The sequence below is a fragment of the Neovison vison genome, chromosome 8 (assembly GCF_020171115.1).
Source record: "Neovison vison isolate M4711 chromosome 8, ASM_NN_V1, whole genome shotgun sequence".
NCBI lineage: Eukaryota > Metazoa > Chordata > Mammalia > Carnivora > Mustelidae > Neogale > Neogale vison.
In genome coordinates, this window is record NC_058098.1 from 21,901,129 (window position 1) to 21,922,165 (window position 21,037).

Below are 21,037 nucleotides of genomic sequence, written 5' to 3' on the forward strand. Positions count from 1 at the left end.
TAAAATTTACATGAAAAGAGATCCCTTTTAAAAGGATGAGAGTAGAAGAATAAAGTTATATTTTTTTTCTTCCTGCACTCCAGTGGATTGTCTTAAAATGGCTTTTTTTTTTTTACGATTTTATTTATTTATTTGACAGAGAGAGATCACAAGTAGGCAGAGAGGCAGGCAGAGAGAGAGAGAGAGAAAGAGGAGGAAGCAGGCTCCCTGCTGAGCAGAGAGCCCGATGCAGGACCCGATCCCAGGACCCTGAGATCATGACCAGAGCCAAAGGCAGAGGCTTAACCCTGAGCCACCCAGGCACACTTAAAATGGCTGTTCTAATATATTCAATCTGAAGATGCCAGTTTTTTCCTTGACATTCCTTTAAGTTACACAGGACTATCCTTTCCTCAGAATTATGTAAGCTCTGATGATTCAGAGACCCTTCCATGGACAGCTTACTTTCCTATGTGGTTATATTTCCTGTTCTCTTGTTTTAGAAAATAGAAAAGGAGGATTTGTTTGTGGTATTTTATGATGTACTTATAGATTATTAATTTCTGTTGGTTTTCAAGTTAAGTTTAAGGATTAAAAAAATAGATTCATCTTTTACCAGCTTAAAAACAGTTTCCTTGTTCTAAGGCTGCTTTTGTTTTTAAGGTCATGGGCCATTTTCACATATGTTTGATGGAAGATTTATTCCACTTGCTCGCCCAGATGTGAAATGGACGGTACGTAGTCCTATATTCAAGCAACCACTGCTGTGTGATAGTATACTTCCCCATTACAGTATACTTATATATATATATATTTCATTTGATCTCCCAGTAGTCTTTTTTTTTTTTTTTTAAGATTTTATTTATTTATTTGACAGAGAGAGATCACAAGTAGACGGAGAGGGAGGCAGAGAGAGAGATAGAGGGAAGCAGGCTCCCCGCTGAGCAGAGAGCCCGATGCGGGACTCGATCCCAGGACCCTGAGATCATGACCTGAGCCAAAGGCAGCGGCTTAACCCACTGAGCCACCCAGGCGCCCCCAGTAGTCTTTAAGGAAAGAATCATTATCTACATTTTTTTAAAAGACTTTATTTATTTATTTGACACAGAGAGAGAGAGATCATAAGGAGGCAGAGAGGCAGGCAGAGAGAGAGGAGGAAGCAGACTCCCTGCCAAACAGAGAGCCTGTTGTGGGGCTTAATCCCAGGACCCTGAGATCACGATCCGAACCGAAGTCAGAGGCTAAACCCACTGAGCCACCCAGACACCCCCATTATCTACACTTTTATAAGTGTAAGGGAACTTGAAACTCACAAAGGTGTACTGATATACAAAACAATCACAAAGCTAGGGGCACCTGGGTTCTACTCAGTTAAGTGAACAACTCTTGGTTTGGCTTAGATCATGATCTCTTGGTGGTGAGATTTTTGCCCCACTTTGCTGAGGGAGGAGTCTGTTTCCTCTCCTTCTGCCTCTTCCCCTGGCTCACATGCTCTCTCTCTTTGTCTCTCTCTCTCAAATAAATAAATAAATATATTTTTTTAATAAAAATCACAAAGTTTTTAAATGGTAGAGCCAGCACTAGAAAACCAGGTTTTCTAGCTATTAATTTAAAAAAAATTTTTTTATTTATTTTTTTGACAGAGAGAGAGAGATCACCAGTAGGCAGAGAGGCAGCAGAGAGAGTGTGGGAAGCAGGCTCCCTGCTGAGCAGGGAGCCTAATGCTGGGCTCAATCCCAGGACCCTGAGCTGAAGGCAGAGGCTCAACCCACTGAGCCATCCAGGAGCCCCTAGCTGCTAATTTTTTTAAGAAGATTTTATTTATTTATATGAGAGAGACACACACAGACCACAAGTGGGGTGGAGGTGCAAAGGGACAGGGAAAAACAGACTCCCTGCTGAGCAAGAAACTCAGGGCTCATTCCCAGGATCCCAAGATCATGACCTGAGCCCAAGGCTGATGCCTAACTGCCTGAGCCACCCATTTGTACCTCTAGCTGCTAATTTAATGCTCTTACTGTTGTATCACACCGTTGAAAAAATTAAATAAAAGGCCAGCTCCTTTTTAACTTACTTTTTCTTTATCATGAAGTAGCCGATTCCAGGCAAGTTTCATCATTTATATTAACTGAACTGTTTTATAATTAAGGATATGCAGGTGGCTGACCCAGTCTTTGGAATCAGTTTTTGAAAAGTGAAGTTATGCTGACTTCCATTTTTTGCCACATTATATTTCTGGAACCTGGAGTAGAAAAGAATATTAGTATGTGCTGAATGGTTGGTTCTTCCATGTCAATCTCTATTTTCTTTCTTTTTAAAAAATATTTTACTTTTTTTAAGTAACCCAACGTGGGGCTTGAACTCTTGATCCCGAGATCAAGAGTCACATCTTCACCAACTGGGCCAACCAGGTGCCCCTATTTTTTTTCCTTTTAAAGAAAGAAAAAATTATATTCACATATAATAAATTGTACTGATCTTAAGTGTACAGTTCAGTAAAATTTTTTAAAATTTGTTTGTTTATTTTAAGACATCTCTACACCTAACATGGGGCTCAAACTCATAACCCCAAGATCAAGAGTCGCACACTCCACTGACTGAGCCAGTCTGAGACCCTGGTTCATGAATTTAGACTGTTGTATACATCCACCTAACCGCTACCCAAGTCAAGATATGAAATGTCTTCATCTTCTTGGGAAATTCCCTTATGCCTTTCTCAGTCAGTGCCTGCTTCTCCCTCATCTGGATTTTTATAAACATAACTTAGCTTTGCCTGTTCTTAGATTTAATATTAGTAGAATCATTTCATAGATACTCTCTTGTGTCTTGCTTTTTTTTTTTTTTTTTTAAAGATTTTATTTTATTTATTTGACAGACAGAGATCACAAGTAGGCATAGAGGCAGGCAGAGAGAGAGAGGAGGAAGCAGGCTCTCCACCGAGCGGAGAGTCCGACGCGGGGCTCGATTCCAGGACTCTGGGATCATGACCTGAGCCGAAGGCAGAGGCTTTAACCCACTGAGCCACCCAGGCGCCCCTGTGTCTTGCTTTTATTCATACACAACATGATGATTCTGAGTTTCCTTCATGTTGCGTGTATCACCTCTTAATCCCTGCTTATTGCTGAGTTAATATTCCATTGTATGGGTAAGTTGTGATTGGTTTATCCTTTTCCCCTTTGATAGAATTTGGGTTGTTTCACTTTTTGACGATTACAAATGAGGTTGCTGTACACATCACTGTACATGATTTTCATGGAAAATGTCTTCATTTATTTTAGGTAAAATGCCTACAAGTACCAGATCATAAAGTAGATGCATGTTTGCTTTGAAAGAATCTCCTCGACCTCTCCCATACTGTACCATGTTATGCTCTGCCAGGAGTGTGGGAGATTTCCTGTTCTGTAGCCTCTTTAACATTTGGTTTTTTAGATTTGACTAATAAGTGTTAGTGGTGTTTTGTGGGGTTTAGGTGGGGGTTTTTGGTTTGTTTGGGTTTTTTTTTTAATTGACATTCTTTGATATACATTGAATACTATTTCCTGTAGTTATTTTTATTTTTATTTTTTTGTAGTTATTTTTTTTAAAGATTTTATTTATTTATTGTCAGAGAGAGAGAAAGAGCACAACAAGCAGGGGAACAGCAGGCAGAGAAAGAAGCAAGCTCCCTGCTGAGCATGGAGCCTCATGTGGGACTCGATCCCAGGACCGTGGGATCATGACCTGAGCTGAAGTCAGATGCTTAACCACTGAGCTACAGAGGCGCCCCTCCTGTAGTTATTTTTTTTAAATATTTTATTTATTTATTTGAGAGAGAGAGACAGATAGTGACAGATAACTAGAGAGAGCACAAATGGGGAGGAGAGGGAGAAGCAGGCTCCTGCTGAGTAAGGAGCCTGATGTGGGGTTCAATCCCAGACTTCTGAGATCGTGACCTGAGCTGAAGGCAGACATTTAACCAACTGAGTCACCTAGGTGCCCCTGTGCTTTATTGATATATCTTTCATGAAGTGTTCTTTCAACATTAGCCCATTTAAAAATATGATTGTTTGCCTTTTAATTGTTGATTTGAGTAGTTATATATGTATATGATTTAGCTATATATATAAAATAGTGTATGTAGTGTGTGTGTGTATAATAGTTATATAAATTGTGAAGATTTTTCTCCTGTCTGGAACTTGCCAATTCATTTTTTCTAATGGTGCCTTTTGAGAAACAAATTTTAAATTCTGATGAAGTATTCTAGTTCTTCAACTAAGATGGGTAGTTTCTCTGTAGTTTTGCTGCCGTGGGACCTCATGCTACAGGCCATGAAAGACTGGCATGTTGCTCAAGGCTTTTTCTTCCAAGTGTTAACTTCCTTCTCACATCTGTTCACTTTTGGTCACTGGCCAGTACCTGTAGGAAGTTGTCCAGACTTAATAGTTGTTTTCTTCAGCAAGACTGATCTAAATAGGATCTATTCGGCCATTTGCAAGTCTTTGTATTTATTTTTTAAAGTAGGCTCCATACCCAACACGGGGCTTGAGCTCAGAACCCTGAGATCAAGGATCCCTAATTTCCAAGTCTTCGTATTTGAAAGACTTTGTATTTTTCTCTCTCTGTCTCTCTCTCTGTCAAATAAAAAATAAAATCTTAAACAACAACAACAAAAAGAATAAAAATAAATAAATAGGGGTGTTTGGATGGCATAGTCAGTTAGGGTCTGACTCTTGGTTTCAGCTCAGACCCTTATTTCCGGGTTATGGAATCAAGAGCAATGTGGGGCTCCTTGCTTGGCGCTGAGTCTGCTTGAGATTCTCTTTCCTTCTGCCCCTCCCACTTGTGCTCTGTCTCTGAAATAAATAAGTACATCTTTAAAAAAAAAAAAAAATTGGCCTTTCAGGGCTGCCTGGGTGGCTGGCTCAGTCACTAGAGTATGCAGCTCTTGATCTCATGGTTTTGAGTTCAAGCCCCAGATTGGGTGTGAAGATTACATAAATAAATAAACTTTAAAAAATTAAAGTTAAAAAAAATTTTGGCTTTTCACTTTAGGATTCTATTTATTTTTATGTTTTTTTTTTTTAAGATTTATTTATTTTGAGAGAGAGAGAGGAGGGAGGGGCAGAGAGAGAGTCCCCAAGCAGACCCCTTTACTGAGAGCAGATTCCATGACCCAGAAGATCATGGAAGACATTGAAGTTAAAATCAAGAGTCAGATGTCTACCTGACTGAGACACCCAGGCATCCCTATTTATTTATTTTTGTTCTTTTATTTTATTTTATTTATTTATTTATTTTTAAGATTTTATTTATTTGACACAGAGAGAGAGATCACAAGCAGGCAGAGAGGCAGGCAGAGAGAGAGAGAGGGAAGCAGGCTCCCTGCCAAGCAGAGAGCCCGATGCAGGGCTCGATCCCAGGACCCTGAGATCATGACCTGAGCCAAAGGCAGAGGCTTTAACCCACTGAGCCACCCAGGTGCCCCATGTTCTTTTATTTTTATATTTATTCTTTTAAATATTTATTTATTTATTTGCGAGAGAGAGAACACGGGAGCAGGGGAGGGGCAGAGGGAGATAAAGACAGAATCCCAAACAGACTCCACACTGAGTGGGGAGCCCAACATGGGGCTCAGTCCCATGACCCCAAGATTACCCCCCAAGCTGAAATCATGAGTCAGACACACAATCACTGACTCACCCAGGTGCCCCATTCCACATTTCCTTAATTACTATTACTTTATAATAAGTCTTGATAGTTGGTAGGACAATTGTTCACCTGTTCTTTTATTGAGTATCTTTGGCCCTTTTCTCTTGTATTATAAATTTTATAATTTTCTCCATAAAGACTTTATACATCTTTGTTATATTTACTCCTGAGTTGCTTATAATTTTCATTGCTCTTGTCCATTCTATCTTTGGGGGACTTAAATTTTTCTGTAATACATACATTTTTGGGGCTTACCTGGCTGGCTCAGTCAGTGGAGCATGGGACTCTTGATCTCTGGCTTATTAGTTTGAGCTTCATATGGGGTGTAGAGATTACTTAATAAAAATCTTTTAAAAAGTAATATTTTTTCTGAACCATTTGAAAGTAAGTTGTACACAAACCCCTTCATTCCTAAATACTGAAGTGGGTATTTCCTAAAAACAAGAACACTCTTTTATATAACCCCAGTACAAGTACCAAAATCAGAAAATTAATATTGGTGCTATACTATTATCTAATTTTTACTTCCTTTCAAATTGCACCAATTGTCTATATAGAAAAGGAGGAAGAAAACTTTTTTTTTTCCCATCTCCCTGATCCATACATACTACTTAGTTGTGATTAATCTCTTTACTCTCCTTTTGATCTGGAATAAACCTTCAGTCTTTATCTTTTACAACCTTGTTATTTTTGAAGAGTACAGTTGAGTTGTTTCTGGAAAGTCCCTCAATTTGTCTGATGTTTGCAGTTTTCTGAGGCATACTGTCAGAGTATGTATTTTCAGTAGAATGTCACATTATATCTTCTTAGTATTTCACATCAGAGGCACATAAAATCTGTTTAGCACATTGCTGGTGATACTAACTTTGATCATTTCATTAAGGCAATGTTTACCAGATTTCTCCATTATAAACTTTAACTGTTTTTTCTCTTTATAATTAATATGCATCTTATTCATTTTTTAAAAAATAGTTATAGGTCCATCCAGGTGTTTTGTTTTCATATTGAATCAGTTTTTGGTAAGACCTGTGATGGCACCAATGTCTTCAGGGGATCATTTGATCTTTACAGTTATGAGTGAGTGAACAGAGACAGAGGAATAGAAAGAGGCTAGTTCAAGATTCCCATGTAGATGTTGGCTTCCGAGCTCCAAAATACTTTTGTTTTTACTGGCAAGTTTGCAGTTACCACGTTTTGCCACTAGATGGAAGTGCTAACAGAATTTGTAACTTGATGTTTCAAGGTTGGTGCAACAATAGAGCTGATTTTTTTTTTTTTTTGAAAAAAAAAATTTTTTTAAAGATTTTAGTTATTTATATGTCACAGAGAGAAAGATCACAAGTTGGCAGAGAGGCAGGCAGAGAGAGAGGGGGAAGCAGGCTCCCTGCCGAGCAGAGAGCCGGATGCGGGGCTTGATACCAGGACCCTAAGATCATGACCTGAGCTGAAGGCAGAAGCTTAACCCACTGAGCCACCCAGGCACCCCTTTTTTGAAATTTTTAATTTTATTTTAAGTAGGCTTCACACCCCATATTGGGGTTCAACTCACAACCCAAGATCGAGATTGCTCCACCAATTCAGCCAGCCAGGCCCTTCAACTGAACTGAATTTTATAGTGATGCTCATTCAAACAGGATTCTACTGTGTGACTGGGTAATAGTCTTCTGTATCATATCTGTGCAGTACTTCTGTACTGTAAATGATTATATCTCATTAAATATATTTATTACTTTTTTTAAAGGATTTTATTTATTTGACAGAGTGAGAGAGAGAGAGAGCAAGTACATAAGCAGGGAAGCAGCAGGCAGGCAGGCAGAGGGAGAAACAGGCTCTTCGTTGATCAAGGAGCCTGAAGAGATCCCAGGACCCTGGGATCATGACCTCAGCTGAAGGCAGATGCTTAATTGACTGAGCCACCCAGGTGCCCGTATTAAATATATTTATGAAATAATAATAAACATGATATGTAAAATGTTTATAAGCTAGTAAAATACAGACAAATTTGACAGGTTTTTAAAAATATCTGCAAGGGGTGTCTGGGTGCTCAGCTGGTTAGGCATCTGACTCTTGCTCTCAGCTCACGTCTGGATCTCAGGATCATGTGTTAAAGCCCTGCACTGGGCTCCATGCTGGGTGTGTAGCCTACTTTAAAAAGAAAATATCTGCAAGACAGTAGTCGAAAGCTAGATAATTAACATGCAGTAGAAATTTATCTTTGAATTACCTCGAATCAAGAATAATTTGGATTATCTGGGGTCCCTAATGCACTGGAGTCTATAACAGACCATACTGTGTTGACTTTTCTTAGCATGAACAGGGCTCAGTGATGATGTTTGAGCACCTCGTTAATTCTAATGGACTCAAAGCAGTCATGAAATACTACGGTCTTGTCCCTGAAGAAGACATTTGCTTTATCAAGGAACAAATTGCAGGACCACTTGAATCACCAATCAAAGATTCTTCGGTAAGTTTTTGTACCACTTAATTTTAATTGACTGTGTTTCCCATCTAGTCTTTCCTAGTTTCCTTCAGAGCTATCTGAAAAGAGATATTTAGAGGGGAGAGGGGCGGGGATGGGAGGTGGGGTTATGGACATTGGGGAGGGTATGTGCTATGGTGAGTGCTGTGAAGTGTGTAAACCTGGCGATTCACAGACCTGTACCCCTGGGGATAAAAATACATTATATGTTTATTTTTTTAATTAAAAAAAAAGAAAGAAAAGAGATATTTGGCTATTTTAGGGAGACTAAGTGATAAAATACATTATATGTTTCTACTCTTTAGTACAAAAAAAATGAAAGTTATCTATTTTTTTTAATCTCTTAACTGAGATCTTTAGAAGTTGCCCCCCCAAGTTAAAATACATGTGTAAATATTTTTTGGTGAATATATGTATGCAGTATTCTATATAGGAGCCAGAGGTAATGTTTGGAAAATGTAGAGGTGTGTGTCTTGTTTCTCCATTAAAATTAACATGTTTGAGTGCTTGGGGGAAAGATGGGAGGGAATGGGAAGTGAGGGGAGGAAAGGATAAGAGGGGGCACAGCTCAGAAAAGGAAATTTAAAAAGAAGAGAAAAAAATAAAATTATAAAAAAAAATAGCATCTTGGGTGCTTGGGTGGCTCAGTGGGTTAAAGCCTCTGCCTTCGGCTCAGATCGTGATCCTAGGGTCCTGGGATCGAGCCCCATGGGGCTCTCTGCTCAGGGGAAGTCTGCTTACCCCCCCTCTCTCTGCCTGCATCTCTGCCTATTTCTGATCTCTGTCAAATAAATAAATAAAATCTTAAAAAAAATCGCATCTGAAATATTTAGATATATGAGGAACTAGAAAAAAAGGTGAATAGTTCAAAGGAAAGTTTAGGTTTTTTTGTTTGTTTTAATTTTTTTGTTGTTGTTTTGTTTTTTAAGGTTTTTCTGTTTGTTTTAATTAAAAAGAAGCTGAGGGGCACCTGGGTGGCTTGTTTTTGTTTTTTTTTGTTTGTTTTTGCTGCTGTTGTTGTTTTTAAAGATTTTATCCATTTATTTGACAGAGAGACAGTGAAAGAGGGACCACAAGCAGGGGGAGTAGGAGAGAGAGAAGCAAGCTTCCCGCCAAGCAGGGAGCCTGATGTGGGGCTCGATCCCAGGACTCTGGGATCATGACCTGAGCCGAAGGCAGACACTTATCGACTGGGTGGCTTGGTTGCTTAAGTGTCCAACTCTTGGTTTAGGCTCAGGTCATGATCTCAGGGTCATGGGATTGAGCCCCAGGTCAGACTCTGCGCTGGGCATGGAGCCTACTTGGCATTTTGTCTCTCCTTCTCCATCTGCCCCTCTCCCCTTAGAGAGATAGAGAGATAGATAAATGGGGCACCTAGGTGGCCCAGTTGGTTAAACATCTGCCTTCCGCCCAGGTCATGATCCCAGAGTTCTGGGATCAAGCGTCCTGCTCAGTAGGGATTCTGCTTCTTCCTCTTTCCCTCCTCCTGCTCATGCTCACTCTCTCTCTCAAATAAATAAAGTACTTTTAAAAATAAATAATAGGGGCGCCTGGGTGGCTCAGTGGGTTAAAGCCTCTGCCTTCGGCCCAGGTCATGATCCCAGGGTCCTGGGATCGAGCCCCGCATCGGGTTCTCTGCTCAGCAAGGAGCCTGCTTCCTCCTCCCTCTCTCTCTGCCTGCCTCTCTGTCTACTTGTGATCTCTGTCTGTCAAATAAAATAAATAAAATCTTTTTAAAAATAAAAAATAAAAAAAATAAAAATAAAAATAAATAATAAAAAAGAAGTTGAAAAATAATTTCCCGGGGCGCCTGGGTTGCTCAGTGGGTTAAGCCTGTGCCTTTGGCTCAGGTCATGGGATTGAGCCCCGCATCGGGCTCTCTGCTCAGCAGGGAGCCTGCTTTCCTCCCTCTCTCTCTCTGCCTGCCTCTCTGCCTACTTGTGATCTCTGTCTGTCAAATAAATAAATAAAATCTTTAAAAAAAATAAAAAATAAAAAAAATAATTTCCCTCTGAATTTAAGTTTTTTTCAGTGAGTTTATACAAATCTATTTGTAAAATGTAAGGTGAAGAGCTAGATTTTGAAGCAAATATTCTATTTCCAAAATATGGGAGCTTCAAAAATTCTTTTTTTTAAAAAGATTTTATTTATTTGACAGAGAGCACGTCAGCAGGAGTAGCTGCAGAGGGAGCGGGAATAGCAGTCTCCGTGCTGAGCAGGGAGCATGATGTGGGGGCTCGTGGGGCTGAATCATTTTATTTAGACTAGATGTATAACTACTTTGATAATACTATTTTCATGCATGAATTTAAGCATTAGCATATGAGGGACATTCTTACCAATTTATAATTAAATTTTATATATATTTTTTTATTTTTTATTTTTTTAAGGATTTTATTTATTTATTTGACAGAGCGAGATCATAAGTAGGCAGAGAGGCAGGCAGAGAGAGAGAGGAGGAAGCAGGCTCCCTGCCAAGCAGAGAGCCCGATGCGGAACTCGATCCCAGGACCCTGAGATCATGACCTGAACTGAAGGCAGAGGCTTAACCCACTGGTGCCACCCAGGCACCCTAAATTTTATATTTTAAAGAAACTTTCAAGCCAAGAAAAGAAGAAAGATTTGGTTATCAGAAATGCAATGAGGGGCAACTGGGTGGATCAGTGGGTTAAAGCTTCTGCCTTTAGCTCAGGTCATGATCCCAGGGTCCTGGGATCGAGCCCCGCATTGAGCTCTCTGCTCCTCGGGGAGCCTGCTTCCTCCTCTCTCACTGCCTGCCTCTACCTACTTGTGATCTCTGTCTGTCAAATAAGTAAATAAAAATCTTTAAAAAAAAATAATAAATGCAATGAGTTAGGATCCTTTCAATGGCACAAGGTTTAGTATTAATAGGATATCACATACCTTAGCATTTCTTTTCCTTTTTCTACTAGTTTAGGAATTAAGTGGAAGAAGGAAAAAGTAGAACCTTCTAAGTTATCTCACATTCCCATTCAAGTATCTGTTTATAATTTTTAGGTTAACACAGTTGCTTTGCTTTGCTTGTAAATAGATACGGTTCGTATCCTAAAACTATGGTGAGTTTTCTTGTCTTCCAGTGGCCATATAAAGGGCGTCCTAAAGAGAAAAGCTTCCTTTATGAGATAGTGGCCAATAAAAGAACTGGCATCGATGTGGACAAATGGGATTATTTTGCCAGGTATGCGCTGAACTTTTCAGAAAAACTGGTTAAAATTCTTATATCATTTAAATATATTTTATTTTTATTTAAATAAATAAAAAATTAAATCCTTGGATACATTTAGTGTTAATATTTAAGGTACAGTTTCCCCATTAAAGAATTTCATCTCTCTGCTTTGGAATCTTTCCAGGGACTGCCATCATCTTGGAATCCAAAATAATTTTGACTACAATCGCTTTATTAAATTTGCCCGTGTTTGTGAAGTAGAGAATGGGAAGTGTATTTGTCCTAGAGATAAGGTGAGCTATGTCAAAGGAACAATAAAGAAGGTGTTGTTCCGGGGCACCTGGGTGGCTCAGTGGGTTAAGCCGCTGCCTTCGGCTCGGGTCATGATCTCAGGGTCCTGGGATCAAGCCCCGCATCGGGCTCTCTGCTCAGCGGGGAGCCTGCTTCCCTCTCTCTCTCTCTGCCTGCCTCTCTGCCTACTTGTGATCTCTCTCTGTCAAATAAATAAATAAAATTAAAAAAAAAAAAAAAGAAGGTGTTGTTCCTAGTTTGAAGTGTAGAAGTAATCATTCAATAATTTGGAAAAATCACAACCTGGTAAATTATCAATCTTTTTACTTTATGCTTAGCACTTGTAAGAATCATAAAGTTCTTTTCATTTTCTGCATTGTTAAATAATAATAAAACTACAACAGACATTTATTGAGTGTTGTGCTAGGCACTGTTTTTAAATGCTTTAGGTGGATTAACTCAGTCCTCACAACCGTATAAAATAGATACTATTCTTATGCCACTTAATAGGTGAGCAAGTTCGGGACGCCTGGGTGGCGCAGTTGGTTGGACGACTGCCTTCGGCTCAGGGCGTGATCCTGGAGTCCCGGGATCGAGTCCCACATCGGGCTCCCAGCTCCATGGGGAGTCTGCTTCGCTCTCTGACCTTCTCCCCTCTCATGCTCTCTCTCACTGTCTCTCTCTCTCAAATAAATAAATAAAATCTTTAAAAAAAAAAAAAATAAAATAAAGAGACTGAGGAAGATGATTGTATTTAAAAAAAAAAAAAATAGGTGAGCAAGTTGAAGCACAGAGAAGACATAGAGTTAATAAATGGCAGAACTAGAATTTCAGCCCAGAAAGTTTGGCTCAAGTCTCCTCCTTAACCGTAGTTAGTGATCTATATTAGTGTTTCATAATAGGTAAAATACTAAATCATTAGGTCCTTCCTAGATTAGAGTCATGTAACTAAAGAGTAGTATGGCATTATACTGCAGAAAGTCTTTCTTTGGGATACATGGGTGGCTCAGATGGTTAAGTGTCTGCCTTCGGCTCAGGTAATGATCCCACAGTCCTGGGATCAACTCCCTTGCTCAGCGGGGAGCCTGCTTCTCCCTCTGCCTGCTCTCCCTCTGCTTCTGTATTCTCTCTCTCACTCTGTCAAATACATAAAATCTGGGGCGCCTGGGTGGCTCAGTGGGTTAGGCCTCTGCCTTCGGCTCAGGTCATGATCTCAGGGTCCTGGGATCGAGTCCCATATCAGGCTCTCTGCTCGGCAGGGAGCCTGCTTCCTCCTCTCTCTCTCTGCCTGCCTCTCTGCCTACTTGTAATCTCTCTCTGTTGAATAAATAAATAAAATCTTTAAAAAAAAAATACATAAAATCTTTAAAAAAAAAAAAGAAAGAAAGAAAAAGAAAAGATAAAGTCTTTCTTTTGAGAATAAAGAATATAAGAATAATGCCTAATTTCTAGACTTGTTGAGATTAAAAAACATACTGAAGATGCGTAAAACAACCTGCTACAGAGTTAAAGCGATAGATTTTGTTACTAAGAAAAAACGTTGCAAACCAATAAATGATTTTACTCTCCTGCCCCTTAGTTTTTTAATGGGCTCAGGGATTTTAATGAGGTAGCTCCTGTGCATAGTTTTCTTGTCTGTCTGTCACCATTCCTTTTCCTTGTCCTGTGTACTTGTCTACTAACAAGGGTAACAGAACCGGATCCTGCATTAATATTTATTTTATGTTTTCCTGCAGGAGGTTGGGAATCTATATGACATGTTCCATACTCGCAACTCTTTGCACCGCAGAGCTTATCAACACAAAATTGGCAACATCATTGATACAATGTAAGAAATTCAACTGCTATTTCCCTGTAAAATTTTTTGTGATGCTTTGTTAGATCATTCTTGGGTCAAGTTGAGCTTTCTAAGTGAATTCAAGCAAATTTTAAGTGAGCTTTAAGTGAATAAATCTGAAATGGTTCCCTTAATACAACAAAAACTAGCAAAAAGTAAATTTGGAGGAAAAAGAGGAGAATGAATAAAAGGGATAGATGAAGTGTGGAAGAGTTGGCTTCAGCAAGACATGAAGGGGCAATGGCTCAGACCTCCCCAGAGGCAGTTGCTTATGTGCCAGACATTAGGATCAAGGTGGGAGATAGGACATGAATAATTGACACTCTGAAATTAATGACAAACATTAATTTTAAGAATTAAGATTAATGTCTATCCTCACCATGTCAGTTATTTGTCAAAATTAGTAGAAAATAGCAAAACCAATAGGAATTTCACCTCTTCTCCCCGACCCAGTGAGAACCATAGCAGAAAAGTTCAGCCAGGTAGATAAAAGTAGAGCCATACATCTCTGTGAGACTCACAGACCCATGAAGAGTTCTCGAAAGTAGAGTGTGAGTTAATTCCATGTCTCTGAAATAGTTTTAACTTGACATGAGCAGACTAGTTAGAATACATTCACCCGTTTGTATGGTTGTTCCTTTGATGAGAAGTTTTTGTTTGTTTTTAATTCAGGGAGTCAGAGACATCTAGGTGCAAAGCCTGGTACTACTTCTTCCTAACTTGGTTAAATGAAAATTACTTCATATCTGCCTCTGTAAAATTGAGGCTGATTATGTCTATCTTGTTGGAAAGATTCAATAAGATAATGTTATCTTAAAAAAAAAAAAAAGATAATGTTATCTAGAGCCCTACTTTATGCTGGGTCACAGTAAACATGGTAGCCCATAGATCACCATAGGCTTATTTATGCATTTATGTAGGATCCAAGAACAGATGTCTTTAGAACATCATGTCTCAGGATTTTACTTCTCTGAAGTAGAAAGATTTCTTTAACTTCAAGTGTGGGCATTAAGCAAATACTCAAATTTTCTCATAAACATAAATTTTTATGCAATGATCTTTAGGATTACAAATGCTTTCCTCAAAGCAGACCCCTACATAGAGATTACAGGTGCTGAAGGAAAAAAGTATCACATCTCTACAGCAATTGACGACATGGAAGCCTTCACGAAGCTAACAGGTAAGAACCAGTAGGTAATACAGGTGGTCCATCTCAGATAAAGTGCAAGCTGAGTGGGTTATTTTCTAAACATTCCAATATCTTTAGCTTCTCAAGTGATTATATGCTTTTGGAATCGAATTTTATCTCGATTCCAAAATTGAGAAGTGATTTTAACCATATAACCTCAATAAAGTTATTTAACCTCTCTGACCCTTAGTTTCCTCATCTATAAAATGTATAAAATGGGGGCGCCTGGGTGGCTCAGTGGGTTAAGCCGCTGCCTTCGGCTCAGGTCGTGATCTCAGGGTCCTGGGATCGAGTCCCGCATCGGGCTCTCTGCTCAGCAGGGAGCCTGCTTCCTCCTCTCTCTCTGCCTGCCTCTCTGCCTACTTGTGATCTCTCTCTGTCAAATAAATAAATAAAATCTTAAAAAAAAAATGTATAAAATGGGAGTATTGTTATCTCGCATACAGTTTTGTTGTAGTATTTAAATGAGGCATAACACCTAATATATAGTACTTGGCATGTAAGTACCCAATATTTACTATTATTTAACTTAACAATACAGCTGGACTAATAGCAGATTTGCCCTTTTAACATTATCTTTGTTGTAAAACACAGGGAACCAGGAACATTTTGCCACACTGCAGCAGAAATGAAACCTTGCAGCTTAGGGTGGGAAGGGGGAGGTGAAGGAGTTGCAGCTGGTTCTTCCATGTGGAGAAGTGCAGACTGAGCAATAAAGATGAGCAAACCAAAAGGAGTAGACCAAAAAGTTTGTACCAGTTGCATATCACGAAACTGACTCTGTTTAAAAAGTTAGAATGGGGTGCCTGGGTGGCTCAGTGAGTTAAAGCCTCTGCCTTCAGCTCAGATCATGATCCCAGGGTCCTGGGATCGAGCCCCACATCGGGCTCTCTGCTCGGCAGGGAGCCTGCTTTCCCCTCTCTCTCTGCCTGCCTCTCTGCTACTTGTAATCAGTCTGTCAAATAAATAAATAAAATCTTTAAAAAAAAAAAAGTTAGAATGCAGTCACATAGCTCGTAGAATCACTGGAAAAGCTGGAGAGTCTTTTTTTTTTTTTTTTTAAGATTTTATTTATTTATTTGACAGAGAGAGATCACAAGTAGGCAGAGAGGCAGGCAGAGAGAGAGAGAGGAGGAAGCAGGCTCCCTGCTGAGCAGGGAGCCCGATGTGGGACTCGATCCCAGGACCCTGAGATCATGACCTGAGCCGAAAGCAGCCGCCTAACGCACTGAGCCACCCAGGCGCCCAAGCTGGAGAGTCTTAAAATGAGCAAAAGCAACTCAAGCTCGGTGGCCTAAGACAGCCAAAATCCCTTTCTATGGGCTTTCTGTGTGATACTACTGCTGTTCTGTCGCCTTTTTTTTTTTTTTTTTAAGATTTTATTTGTTTATTTGACAGACAGAGATCACAAGTAGGCAGAGAGGCAGGCAGTGAGAGAGGAAGGGAAGCAGGCTCCCTGCTGAGCAGAGAGCCCTATGGGGAGCTGGATCCCAGGACCCTGGGATCATGACCTGAGCTAAAGGCAGAAGCTTTAACCCAATGAGCCACCCAGGTGCCCCTGTTCCATCACTATTCGATTCTGTCTGTTGCACACTGCCAGAATGAGACCCACACCCATTACTCTGAAACTGTCTTTGAAGAACCAGTGTTCTTCCTTTCCAACCATTCGCAGATTAGATACTTTTGTAGAACAGTAAAAATGAATTACCAGTGAAATGAAATGGTGTGGGGGATTGGGGCAGGACATACAAAATACAAGCCCAAGCATTTAGTATTGAGTTTGACAGACTTAACATATATTTCAGTAAATATAATCAAGAGAAACAAAATTTAAATTAAAAAGTTATATGTATTATTCTTTAAAAATATGCATGTAGGTAATACAGAGTCCCTATTATACTTATAACTTTTTAGTCATTTTCCAATCATAAGTAAATCAAAAATTAGAAGTGAGGGGACCCTGGGATCATGACCTGAGCTGAAGGCAGAGGCAAAAAAAAAAAAAAAAAAAAGGTCATCTTCAGTCTTCATCAGAAGCCAATCTAACAATTTATCCTGTAACATTATATTACATTTCTACTATGTCTTGGTGAAAAGAAATGAATTGGGGATTTTATGCACTTCTGGGTTAACTGAAAAACCATAAAGTAAACAGTTTAATGTGATCTTACCACATGATTATACATAGCTGTCACTCTACGTGGAGGTTCTCTAACGCCCAAACTCGCTTTTACCCTCTTCAGTGAGATGAGTCCACTGATTATGCTCTTGGATATTGTGTTAATGTAAAAAATGGCAGACAGAATATTAAGTCACATTTTTGTGCTTTATCGGCCAGAATATGGGAGAACAAGCATATGGACTTTGCAGCTGTCATCATTTGAGACAAGGATAATCTTAATCTTTCTTGCATACTATTCAGAGCCATCCTATAATCCTCGTTGGCCTTAGCTACATGACCTGGAAAGAATAGGACCATGTGAGCCTTCATTACCTTTGTTGCTTTTCTTTTCTTTTTTTTTTGTTTAAAAGATTTTATTTATTTATTTGACAGACAGAGATCACAAGTAGGCAGAGCGGCAGGCAGAGAGGAGGAAGCAGGCTCCCCGCAGAGCAGAGAGCCCGATGTGGGGCTCGATCCCAGGACCCTGAGATCATGACCTGAGCCGAAGGCAGCGGCTTAACCCACTGAGCCACCCAGGCACCCCCCTTTGTTGCTTTTCTAAAAGTCAATTTACTTTATCTAAAAGTTTCCAGTTCTTGGGGCACCTGGGTTGCTCAGTCGGGTAAGTGACTGCCTTCGGCTCAGGTCATGATCCTAGGGTCCTAGATCGAATCTCACATTGGGCTTTCTGCTCAGTGGGGAGCCTACTTCTCCCTCTCCCTCTGTCTGCTGCTCTGCCTGCTTGTGCTCACTATCTCTCTCTCAAATAAATAAATAAATAATATTTAAAATAAGATAAAATAAAAGTTTCTAGTTCTTATTTTTTGATTTTTTAGGATGTTTTTCCACTTATTGGGAAGTGTTGAAGAAGACATACAACAGTGTTGAAAGAATTTTACAGTGAACACTTGTACACTCACCCCGTAAATTCTAGCATTTACTGAACTTGCTTTATTACTTATGCAAATTACCATCCATCTGTCCATCTTATTAATCCATCTTAATTTTGATGCATTGTGAAGTTATTTCTTTTTATTTTTAAAAAGAGTTATTTATTTCTTTTTAGGGAGAGAGAGAGCATGTACAAGCACACATGAGGGGAGTGGGGATCTTCAGCAAACTCCCTGTTGGGTGCAGAGCCTAACATGGGGCTTGATCCCAGGAACCTGAGATCATGACATGAGCTGAAACCAAGAGTTAGACGCTCAATCAACTGAGCTGTCCAGGTGCCCCAATTTTGATGTATTTTATTAAATTGCATGGGTCAACTGGGTGGCTCAGTCAGTTTAGCAGCTGCCTTCAGCTCAGGTCATGACCCCACAGACCTGGGATCAAGCCCTGCATCAGACTCCCTGCTGCACGGGAAGCCTTCTTCTTCCTTTCCCTCTGCCTGCCACTCCCTGTGCTTGTGATTTCTCTCCCTGTCAAATAAATAAAATCTTTAAAAAAAAAAAAAATTGTAGGGGCTCCTGGGTGGCTCAGTGGGTTAAAGCCTCTGCCTTCGGCTCAGGTCATGATCTCAGGGTCCTGGGATCGAGCCCCGCATCGGGCTCTCTGCTCGGCAGGGAGCCTGCTTCCTCCTCTCTCTCTGCCTGCCCCTCTGCCTGCTTGTGATCTCTGTTTGTCAAATAAATAAATAAAATCTTTTTAAAAAAAATTGCAGATACCACTACACTTTACCTTAACTCTCTTAGCATGCAGATTAACTAAAGTTCAACAATTATTTATAGATTTTTTTTCTTCTGATATAAAATTCACATGCAATTTGTATAAACGTACGAATCTTACGTACATTTGCTAGTGTTTTGACAAATGCAAGATACAGAACATTATCTTCTCTTTAGAAAGTTCCCTCATGCTTCTTCCCAGTTAGTTCTTACCCTGCTTCACCCCCAGAAACAACCACAACTTGCCAATTCTAGACTTTTTTTAAAAGTTTATTTATTTTTAGTAATCTCTATACCCAACATGGGGCTTAAACTCATGACCGTGAGAGCAAGAGCCACATGCTCTTCTGACTGAGCCAGCCCCTGTTCTAGAGGTTTATATAAATAGAATCATACAGTGTGCACTCCTCTCTGTAGGGCTTCTTTTTACTCAATGTTATATACTTGAGATTCATCCAGATTGCATGTATCAGGAGTTTATTCCTTTTTATTGCTGAGCAATAATTCATTGTATGAATATGCCATAGTTCATCTTTCCTATCTGCTTCCTAAATTCCTATTTATAAATGTTACTATAAATATTCCTATAATGTTTCAGCTTACATGGAAGTTGCCTCTCTTAAGCATTGCAAATGTTATGACTACTGTCTTAAGTAACCATTTTCTTACATTAGTCTTTATCACTCAATATTTCTAGGCAGTAGGTGGACCTTACTTCCCTTCCTTCCTCTGCAAGCCCCCTTATCCCAAAACCCCTTAACTAAATTGGAATGATAGAATGCTAAATTTAAAAGGACCTTAGAGGGCGCCTGGGTGGCTCAGTGGGTTAAGCTGCTGCCTTCGGCTCAGGTCATGATCTCAAGGTCCTGGGATCGAGTTCCGCATCAGGCTCTCTGCTCAGCAGGGAGCTTGCTTCCTCCTCTCTCTCTCTGCCTGCCTCTCTGCCTACTTGTGATCTCTCTCTGTCAAATAAATAAGTAAAATCTTTAAATAAATAAATAAATAAATGAATAAAATAAAAGGACCTTAGAGATCATCTACTTAAAACTCCTCAAAGGAGGGATGCCTGGGTGGCTTGGTTGATTAAGCCTCTGCCTTCAGCTGAGGTCATGATTCCAGGGCCCTGGGATCAAGTCCCGCATCAAGTTCCCTACTCAGTGGGGAGCCTGCTTCTCCTTCTGCCTGTTGCTCCCCGTGCTTGTGTTCTCTCTTTCTCTCCCCCTCTAACAAATAAAATCTTTAAACAAAAAACAAGAAACAAAAAACCCTGCTCAAATGAGGAAACAGAAGCCAAGTGAAGGAAAGCAACTTATCCTAATAAACGGCAAAGCTAAACTCAAGTCTTCTGATTCCAAAGTTGAATGTTGCTTATACTATGTTAGAGTGCTATATCATTATTCAGTTTAACATACAAGCATTAACTTTTATACATGACCCTTTTCTGAACACAAGTATGTGGAATAAATAGAGCTTTTTCACATGGTTAGTGGGAATGCAAATGGTACAGCCACTTTGAAAAAGTTCAGCATTTTCATAAAAATGTATATTTATCCTATCATCCAATAATTCCTCTTCTACCTGCTTACCCAACAGAAATGGAAATGTAAGTCCACCTAAAAGCCTGTACCTTATAAGAACAAGGTAAAAGCCATAAGAAATACATCAATAAAATTCTGTGGGGTTCAAAGGAAGGAGGAATTATGTCTCTAGTTTTGTTGGATTAAGGAAGATTTCACAGTGAGGTGCTTTTGATATGCATCTTGGGGATTAAGTAGGCTTTTTTTTTTTTAAGATTTTATTTATTTATTTGACAGAGATCACAAGTAAGCAGAGAGGCAGGCAGAAAGAGAGGAGGAAGCAGGCTCCCTGCCGAGCAGAGAGCCTGATGCGGGGCTCGATCCCAGGACCCTGAGATCATGACCTGAGCCGAAGGCAGAGGCTTTAACCCACTGAGTCACCCAGGCACCCCCCTTTTATTTTTTTATTTTTTTTTTAAAGATTTTATTTATTTGTCATAGAGAGAGAAGCGAGAGCAAGCATAGGCAGACAGAGTAGCAGGCAGAGGCAGAGGGAGAAGCAGGCTTCCCGCCAAGCAAGGAGCCCAATGTGGGACTCGATCCCAGGACGCTGGGATCATGACCTGAGCTGAAGGCAGCCGCTTAACCAACTGAGCCACCCAGGCGTCCCTATTTTTTTTTTTTTTTGAAGATTTTATTTATTTAACAGAGACCACAAGTAGGCAGAGAGGCAGGCAGAGAGAAGAGAGAGAGAGAGAGAGGAGGAAGCAGGCTCCCCGAGGAGCAGAGAGCCTGATGTGGGGCTCGATCCCAGGACCCCTGGATCATGACCTGAGCGGAAGGCAGAGGCTTTAACCCACTGAGCCACTCAGGTGCCCCTTGTTTTTGTTTTTAAAAGATTTTATTTATTTGACAGAGACACGGTGAGAGAGGGAACACAAGCAGGGGAAGTGGGAGAGGAAGAAGCATCCTGAGCAGAGAGCCCAATTCGGGGCTTGATCCCAGGACCCCAGGATCATGACCTGAGCTGAAGGCAAAT

At 40.0% G+C, this 21,037-nt stretch overlaps 1 protein-coding gene across 1 annotated transcript in view; it reads left to right on the forward strand.

Annotated features, from left to right (window-relative positions):
* Positions 1-21,037, forward strand: part of SAMHD1 (SAM and HD domain containing deoxynucleoside triphosphate triphosphohydrolase 1) — a 57,556-nt gene that overhangs the window by 22,534 nt on the left and 13,985 nt on the right. The window contains exons 6-11 of the mRNA XM_044263075.1: positions 643-713; positions 7,976-8,131; positions 11,245-11,345; positions 11,518-11,626; positions 13,361-13,452; positions 14,526-14,641. Coding sequence (XP_044119010.1) covers positions 643-713; positions 7,976-8,131; positions 11,245-11,345; positions 11,518-11,626; positions 13,361-13,452; positions 14,526-14,641 — 645 coding nt within the window. The remainder of the gene's footprint in view (positions 1-642; positions 714-7,975; positions 8,132-11,244; positions 11,346-11,517; positions 11,627-13,360; positions 13,453-14,525; positions 14,642-21,037) is intronic.